Here is a 9064-nt window from a genome sequence, read left to right on the forward strand (position 1 = left end):
CTTTCAAAAGCGCCTTGCCCCCCTGCCTTTTGGCCCGGCCCTCCACAATATTTTCTGTTTCTTATGCGGCCCCATGGAAAAAATAATTGCCCACCCCTGTCGTATGGTTTCATGGTGTTTAGTTTAGTTAGTTATAACAGGCTGTATTAAGTTATTGTAAAAATTTGTGTTTTAATTTTTCCTATGTTGGGTTTTTTTGGTATTTTTTATTTTTAATTCAGTACAAATGTAATGGTGGATGTGAAGTGTATAGTGGTATGTGCATTTTTCTTTCTTTATGTTGGGAAAATTAAAAAAAATATTTTAAAAAACCCTCTTGCGACCAACCATACAGGATACAAACTTTTTAAAAAGCAGAGGTGCTTGAGACGTGAATAGCTGCAGCACAGGCCGATGGTTCGGCTTGCTCAGTGCAATCGAGAGCCCCAGAGGACGCACTGACAGATCGTTACCAGCTTTTCCCTGCCCTCGGAGCCCCTCACTCACATGATGCAGCTGCGGTTTCTGCAAGGTGAGGCGGTGCGTCCGGCCTCCGTAGGTGTCGCTCTTCAGCACAAACATGGTGACCTGCCCCTCGGAGCTCATGATCACCACGTAGGGGTCAGCCACAGCACAGTGCACGATCGGTGAGCCGAGATCCACAGGGATGAAGTGAAGCTGGTTGACTGCAAAGCAGAGCCACAGTTAGTGGGAAAGTGGGCACTTGTCCTGCCACAACCCCCCCTCCCCACAGGTGACAGCCTACCACAGGGGTCTGCAACCTGTGGCTCTCCAGATGTTCATGGACTACAATTCCCATCAGCCAATTGGCCATGCTGGCAGGGGCTGATGGGAATTGTAGTCCGTGAACATCTGGAGAGCCACAGGTTGCAAACCCCTGGCCTACCACAATGCACCGTCTCTCTTTCAGCCCAGGTCAATTAGACCCACATCTTGAGGTGTGAATCCAGGCACACCCACAAACACCTTCCCTGGTGCCTGGCAACAGTTTTTAGAAAGTAGGCGGGGCCAACATGAGGCTTTTGCCCAGCAAGGCTTCTGATTGGTCACTGGAGATTTGATTGGCTGTGCAGATTCTTAAAAATGTTCTTCAGCAGCAGCTGCCACCACAGCACAAGAGTCTTCCCTACGTGACTGACGATAAACCATGGCAGCCATTTTGTGCTCGGCTCTTGTCTCTTCTGGCTGCGATTTTGTGGCTCTGCGCACCACGCTGTGCGAGAATCCCAAAGGTTTCCACGGGGTCAAAAAGGTTGAAGACCCCCATTTTAATCTAGCCAGAGTGCTGATTGCTAAATCATCTTTTTTTTTCTCTTCTCCTCTCTATAGACAGCACTTTACGGAAGACTAAGTATCAGTTGTTTCTTTTATGTATAGATAATATGCATTGATGTATGTATTGATGTAACAAACCTTATTCAACCTCAATTATTAAAGAGGAAATATTAGATTTAAGTAACAAAGACGAAGTATATAGATATGATGGACTAAGAACATAAGAACATAAGAACAAGCCAGCTGGATCAGACCAGAGTCCATCTAGTCCAGCTCTCTGCTACTCGCAGTGGCCCACCAGGTGCCTTTGGGAGCTCACAGGCAGGAGGTGAAAGCAATGGCCTAAAGAACATAAGAACGAGCCAGCTGGATCAGACCAGAGTCCATCTAGTCCAGCTCTCTGCAACTCGCAGTGGCCCACCAGGTGCCTTTGGGAGCTCACAGGCAGGAGGTGAAAGCAATGGCCTTCTGCGGATGTTGCTCCCGAGCACCTGGACTGTTAAGGCATTTGCAATCTCAAATCAAAGAGGATCAAGATTGGTAGCCTAGTTTATATGGTAGTTTAGCCTAGTTTATATTGGTAGACTAGTTTATATTGGTAGACTAGTTTATATGTATCTCAGGTCATCTAGTTAGAATTTAATATACAAATCTCTTTCTGTATAAAACAGCAACAAGTATATATACTAAATAGATAGATCAAAATTGAACTGAATTAAATGTATTAGATTATATGTATCCTAGCTGGAAGTATATTATTTTAAAAATTGTAATGCATGAGTTAGAATGAGTTGTTTTTAAATGGATAGATTTTTTTCATGTAATAACTTTATGCAAAAACTTATATGTAACAATTTCTGTTAATCCTGCGATAACTGAAATTCAAATTGTCAATCTTTCTTATCCAATAAAATTATCAATTAATTAAAAAAAAGAAAGAAAACAAAATAAAAACAAAAAGGTTGGAGACCCCCATTTTCATCTAGCCAGAGTGCTGCTAAGGAGCCACCACTGCTGCCAATTCTTTTCCCCTCTCCCCCTGCTCCCTTTCCCACTGGCTCAATTTCCAGGCCAAAATAGCTATCCTGGAGCAGCCCCTCTGAAGGCTGTGCCAAAGAACCGCGGGCACGTACCTCCTTCCAGCAGGCGGATGCCCAAAGGAGACACCTGGACGATGTAACGGTTCTCGCCAATGTTGCCCGCATACACCGTGGGCCCCTGCGTGGCAAAGCCACTCGTGTCCAACTCCATGATTTCCTGGCCAGTCTGTAGGATCTGAAGAGACACAAACCGGAGGGGGGGGGAGAGATATGACATGAGGGACAGCATGGGACTGGCACTCTGGGCATGCATCCAAATCTGCATTCCTACACAGGAGACATTCTCACAAGCATGGGCCAAACAGGGACACTGGAGGCAAAATGTCTTGGGGATGACTCATGCAGACACAGTTTCATCACAAACGCACACGTGTTCAAATGGAGACATGAACGCAGTTTATAAATGTATCGTTGAAGGCTTTCACGGCCAGATTCAACTGGTTGTGGTGGGTTTCCCAGGCTGTGTGGCCGTGGTCTGGTGGATCTTGTTCCTAACATTTCGCCTGCATCTGTGACTGGCATCTTCAGAGGTGTATCACAGAGGGAAGTCTGTGTCCAGTGAGAAGGGAATGTTTATTGGGGTATATGGTCCATGTCCCAGGGTGGGGAATCAATCAGTAAGTGTTTGGGTGGAACTTGCTATGCAAAGGTGTGGTTGAGTGCCTTGTATTGTGGGTGGGGTTATCAGACTTGTGGGTGGGGAAACAGACTTCCCTCCGTGATACACCTCTGAAGATGCCAGCCACAGATGAAGGCGAAACGTTAGGAACAAGATCCACCAGACCACGGCCACACAGCCCGGAAAACCCACCAGAACCAGCAGTTTATAAAAATAACAACTGGGAAGAAGAAAGCGTATCTACTCCCAAAGTACTAGAAGCTGAGGGCAACAGGGCAGTACATACAGGACAGATCAAAGAAGGTGCTCCTTCACATAATCATAAGCATTTTATTGTCATTGTGCATGCACAACGAAATGTACAGCAGCATTCCTCGATGCACACAATTCCAGACTCATACCCCATCCTCACTTTCCCCTTCCTCCCCCCATCCCTACACAGCCCCAAACACATCAACACGAAGCCGCGGAGTTTAGCATAGCCACAGCTCTAGAGTAGAAGCTGTCTCTAAGCCTCTTACAATTAACTTGATGGATTTATTGCCACAGATCTAATGATGGCTACTACCTTAGATGGCTTTAAGGGGGGATTAGACACATACGTGGAGAAATTTAAATAGAACCTCCCCTCTTCAGAGGCAGTATACCTCTGAATACCAGTTTCAGGGAGAGGGGTAAAGGAGGCAGTTTCTTTGGGCCTCTGTGGTTCTTCTGGGGCAACTGGATGGCTACAGTAGGAAACAGGACGCAGGAACAGGTGGGCCCATTTGGGTCTGATCCAGCATGGCTTTTTATGCTCTATGCTCCACCATCACTCCTCTGGAGTTCTCTTCTTTGCACCCATCTCAGTGTTCTGTGGTTGGAGCCGCAGGGGAGGGGAAGACGCCATTTATTTCCCGTGTTCCACGGGTTTTGCAAAGCTGCACACTAGAACATAAGAACATAAGAACGAGCCAGCTGGATCAGACCAGAGTCCATCTAGTCCAGCTCCCTGCTACTCGCAGTGGCCCACCAGGTGCCTTGGGGAGCTCACATACAGGAGGTGAAAGCAAGGGCCTTCTGCTGCTGCTGCTCCCCCCGAGCACCTGGTCTGCTAAGGCATTTGCAATCTGAGATCAAGGAGGATCAAGATTGGTAGCCAGAGATCGACTTCTCCTCCATAAATCTGTCCAAGCCCCTTTTAAAGCTATCCAGGTGAGTGGCCATCACCACCTCCTGTGGCAGCCTATTCCAAACCCCAATCACACGTTGCGTGAAGAAGTGTTTCCTTTTATTAGTCCTAATTCTTCCCCCCAGCATTTTCAATGAATGCCCCCTGGTTCTAGTATTGTGGGAAAGAGAAAAAAATTTCTCTGTCAACATTTTCTACCCCCTGCATAATTTTATAGACTTCAATCATATCCCCCCACTCCACAACTCTTTGTGGTCCTGCCTCTGAACAGATCTTCACTGATGATCCGCAGCCACGGGCCATGCAGGGCACCCCAGGCCAGCCCAAGACGTTCAGGCACGGCGCTTCCTGGCACTCACCATGGTGGAGTCTTCGCGGCTGAGAATCAGGAAGCCGTGCCGCTTCCCGTCATCTTCCGGCTCTGGCAGGGCTGGCTCTTTCTCCTCATTTTCCTCCTTAGCCTCCTCTTCCTGCTGCGGGGGGGAAAGATCGACACGGGGTCTGACAGAGGATAAAGCCACCCAGGAGAGGTAACTGGAACCTGCATGTTCAGGGGCAGAGCAGCCCTGCATAGCAATTGCTGGGGAACAAATGGGCACTGGCATATTTAGGGGGGAGCAAGCCGGGGGGCGGGGGCGGGCACTACTTACTGAGGAGGGCCCAGGCTGCTCCTTTGCAAAGTAGGAAGCCACCACCATTCAGAGGGCTGGTTTATCCACCATTAAGAAACAAAGGGGAGATGTCTACCCATGCTTCTTAATGACAGGTGGACCAGCCCTCTGGAGAGCTGGACTACCCACAGTTAGAAGGAAAGAGTAGTCTTGGCTGTCAGAGAGCTGGTGGAGCAGTGGCATAGGAGGTTAAGAGCTCATGTATCTAATCTGGAGGAGCCGGGTTTGATTCCCCGCTCTGCCGCCTGAGCTGTGGAGGCTTATCTGGGGAATTCAGATTAGCTTGTGTACTCCAACACATTCCTGGTGGGTGACCTTGGGCTAGTCACAGTTCTTCGGAGCTCTCTCAGCCCCACCCACCTCACAGGGTGTTTGTTGTGAGGGGGGAAGGGCAAGGAGATTGTCAGCCCCTTTGAGTCTCCTACAGGAGAGAAAGGGGGGATATAAATCCAAACTCTTCTTCTTCCAAGATGGGAAAGACCTGATGTCTTTGTGAGGTGGGTCACGTTTTCTGTAGATCTGCCCTTGCAAATGGCATGGCTAGTGTTTGCCTACGCACTTGGCTTACAGGTGCTGTAACTGACTGCTGTTGGAAGGAGATAACTCTTCATCAGATCCAGCAAGGATCTTCTGGCTACTAGTGATGCCTGTTGGGTACCTGGCTCCTCCTCTCTGTTCTTGTCAGCCTGCAGTGTTCGAAGGCAGCAGGATACCCCGTTTGTCAGGAGCCTTAGGAGCTCCACACCCACCCTGGCTTGGAAAGAGACTGACCAACAGAACCTGAAGTCAAACTCAAGAAGAAGAAGAAGAGTTTGAATTTATATACCCCCTTTCTCTCCTGCAGGAGACTCAAAGGGGCTGACAATCTCCTTGCCCTTCCCCCCTCACAACAAACACCCTGTGAGGTGGGTGGGGCTGAGAGAGCTCCGAAGAGCTGTGACTAGCCCAAGGTCACCCAGCTGGCGTGTGTGGGAGTGTACAGGCTAATCTGAATTCCCCAGAGAAGCCTCCACAGCTCAGGCGGCAGAGCTGGAAATCAAACCCGGTTCCTCCAGATTAGATACATGAGCTCTTAACCTCCTACGCCACTGCTGCTCAAGAACATACAATACTATCCTCAGACAGTCTGAAGAGTAGCTGTGTTGGCCTGCAGCGGAAGAGCTGAATTTGAATCCAGTAGAACCTCAGAGACCGACAAAATTTGCGGGGCAAAAGTCTCCAAGAGCTGAAGCTCTGACGAAACTTAGCTTTGGCTCATTCCGCACATGCAGAATAATGCACTTTCAAACTGCTTTCAATGCTCTTTGAAACTGTGCGGAATGGCAAAATCGACTTGCAAACAGTTGTGAAAGTGGTTTGAAAACGCATTATTTTGCATGTGCGGAAGGGGCCTTTGACTCAACAGCTTATAACTCCAAGAATCTTGTTGGTCTCTAAGGTGCTCCTTGACTTGAATCTAGCTCTTCCTGGGACAGATGCCTTCCACAAGTAGTACCTCGCCAGACAGGTGGGGCTACTCAGCTGAAAGAAAAGGAAGGTTAAAAACGTGAGGCGTTCCCCTCCTCGTCCTGCCTCAGTCAAGAGGAGGAGGAGATAAGCCAAGGGGCAACCTTACCTACTACGCAAGATGTTACCTACTACACAAGATGTTACTCATTCTGTTGATGGAGGGGGGAGCAGCCGCCGCCCCTGCGGCTCTACAGCACTGTTTGGAGGCGGTCGCTGGTTGGTTGCGACAGAGCAGGTTAAAACTGAATCCATCGAAGACGGAGGTCCTCTGGCTTGGCCGCAAGGGGGAGGTCGGGACCTTCCAGCCGCCGGTGTGGGAGGGGGTCACATTGGCACCGACCCCCTCCGTCCGCAGCCTGGGGGTCCACCTGGATTTGTCTCTTTCAATGGAGACCCAGGTGGCCCATACAACCCGGGCTGCTTTTTTCCACCTACGTCAAGCCCGGTGGCTGGCCCCCTTCCTCTCCCAAGCAGACCTGGCCACGGTGATCCATGCAACGGTCATCTCCAGACTAGACTATTGTAACTCGCTCTACGCGGGCCTTCCCTTGCGTTTGATCCGGAGATTAAAACTGGTTCAGCATGCAGCGGCGCACTTGCTGACAGGTAGCGCCACCTGGGAACACATCCAGCCTGTATTGCGTCAGCTGCATTGGCTCCCAGTAGAATTCATCTTCAAGGTGTTGGTGCTGACCTTTAAGGCCTTACGCGGCCTGGGGACCGCCGTGATCTTCGAGACCGCGATCACCCCCATATGTCCCTGCACGGCCTCTCCGATCAACTGAGGCCAATTTTACTAGTGGTCCCCAGCCCTTCGGGCGATGCGGCTGGCCTCCACGCTGCTTGTGGGCCTTTTACGGCTTTGGCCCCCCGCCTGGTGGAACGCTCTCCCTTCCATTGTCCCACACCCTGCGGGACCTTAGTGAGTTCCGCAGGGCCTGTAAGACGGAGCTGTTCCGCCGGGCCTTTGGAGAAACCAGCCGCTGACTGTGCCCCCTCCCCTCTGGCCCTGACACCTGGGCTGTTTGTCATCTGAGGAGACCTACCACCCCCTCCCCCTTTCCTTGGGGAAGAGGGAACTTAAAGTGGGAATGTCGGACGCCACCTATACTTACCTTACTGTGATTTGCTGTATAATTGTTAGAATTTATTTTATGGTTTTACCGCTGCCTTAACGTTTTTAAGGTTTTAATTGTCTTACAGTGTTTTTATATGTTGTACATCGCCCAGAGCCCTTCGGGGATGGGACGATACAAAAATCCAAGAAATAAATAAATAAATAAATAAATAAATAAATAAATACCGTGTTTCCCCGAATATAAGACAGTGTCTTATATTAATTTTTGCTCCCAAAGATGCGCTATGTCTTATTTTCAGGGGATGCCTTATTTGTCTGTGTTCTGTTCGTCAGGCATGCTTCCAAACAAAAACTTTGCTACATCTTACTTTCGGGGGATGCCTTATATTTCGCACTTCAGCAAAACCTCTACTACGTCTTATTTTCCGGGGATGTCTTATATTAGGGGAAACAGGGAAGCTCCATGTCCCCTTCTGAGCCCTGGGGGACGGCGCTGATACTTACAGCCACCTCTTCTTTCTTCTGGGGCGAGATCACCGTCCACATGTCATAGCAACCTGGAAGCTCGAAGGTAGTCACCACCTGCGGGCGGATGCTTTTCTGTGGCAAAGAGAAGCGGGGAAGCGAAGCCTTCATTATGGGAAGTGGATTCTCCTGTGCTGATCACTTCTAGAAGGAAAGCCATGCACGCACGCACACCCGACAGTGCACACTGGCAGCACTTCTACAATGCACATGAGATTGTTCTGCATGGAAAGCCGCCTTGTGCGCCCCGGCCAGAGGCGTTCCTCCCATTGGGCAAAGTGGGCAGTTGCCCAGGGCGCCACCTTGTGGGGGGCGCCAAAAATGCAGGTGGGATTTTTTTTTGAATTTTCAGTGTTTTTTCTGTTTTTGGCCTGCAGGGGGCACAGTTTTTAGGCTAGCTAGCAGCATCAAAATTTCAGGGATTTTTCAGGAGACTATCCTAATGATATCACCCAGGTTTGGTGAGGTTTCGTTTAGAGAGTCCAAAGTTATGGACTCCCATAGGGAGTGTCCCCATCCCCCATTGTTTCCAATGGGAGCTAATAGGAGATGGGGGCTACACCTTTGAGAGTCCATAACTTTGGACCCCCTGAACCAAACTTTACCAAACCTGGATGGTATCATCAGTAGGGGCTCATGAAGATACTCTGAAATTTTGGTGCTGCTATCTTAATAATTGCACCCCTGCCAGCAGGCACACTCTAAATTTCCCCAGATTCTCCTTTTAAATCCACCCCCTTCCTGCCAATGCTTGTTTTCTTTCTTTCTTTTATTCTTTCAATGCCTAATAAAGGTGGTTGTTGTTGGGGAGGCATCAAACTCAGGTTTTGCCCAGGGCTCCAGTTTGCCCAGGTACGCCACTGGCCCCGGCAGAAAGCCAAGGCTGGACAAGTGCCACGCTTCTAAAGAAAATGAGCAATTTGTGCCCAGCAAGGGAGAACAGCCAGATTCTGCCAAGCGCGTCAGCTATGCAACTGAACAAAGCTCCTCATGCAATTTACTCTACATTTGCTGTTTTGCAGAATTCACTGTAGCTCTGAGACTTGAGAGAAGCGGGCGCTGCAACGCTGCCTCCAGCCACAGAGGAAGCTGGGCTGGATAAGAAAAGCCATGCTG

At 49.4% G+C, this 9064-nt stretch overlaps 1 protein-coding gene across 1 annotated transcript; it reads right to left on the minus strand.

The window, feature by feature from the left end:
- Nucleotides 1-486: 486 nt before the first annotated feature.
- Nucleotides 487-8074, minus strand: LOC125424827 (cleavage and polyadenylation specificity factor subunit 1-like; the record flags this gene model as incomplete). Its single annotated transcript, XM_048482256.1, has 4 exons — nucleotides 7928-8074; nucleotides 4525-4638; nucleotides 2409-2550; nucleotides 487-665 (listed from the first exon to the last, which is right to left on the minus strand). Coding segments are annotated over exons 1-4 (567 nt in total), but the record flags the coding sequence as incomplete, so codon positions are not given.
- Between the last annotated feature and the right edge of the window lie 990 nt (nucleotides 8075-9064).

The sequence above is a fragment of the Sphaerodactylus townsendi genome, unplaced genomic scaffold, assembly GCF_021028975.2.
Source record: "Sphaerodactylus townsendi isolate TG3544 unplaced genomic scaffold, MPM_Stown_v2.3 scaffold_1144, whole genome shotgun sequence".
Taxonomy (NCBI): Eukaryota; Metazoa; Chordata; class Lepidosauria; order Squamata; family Sphaerodactylidae; genus Sphaerodactylus; species Sphaerodactylus townsendi.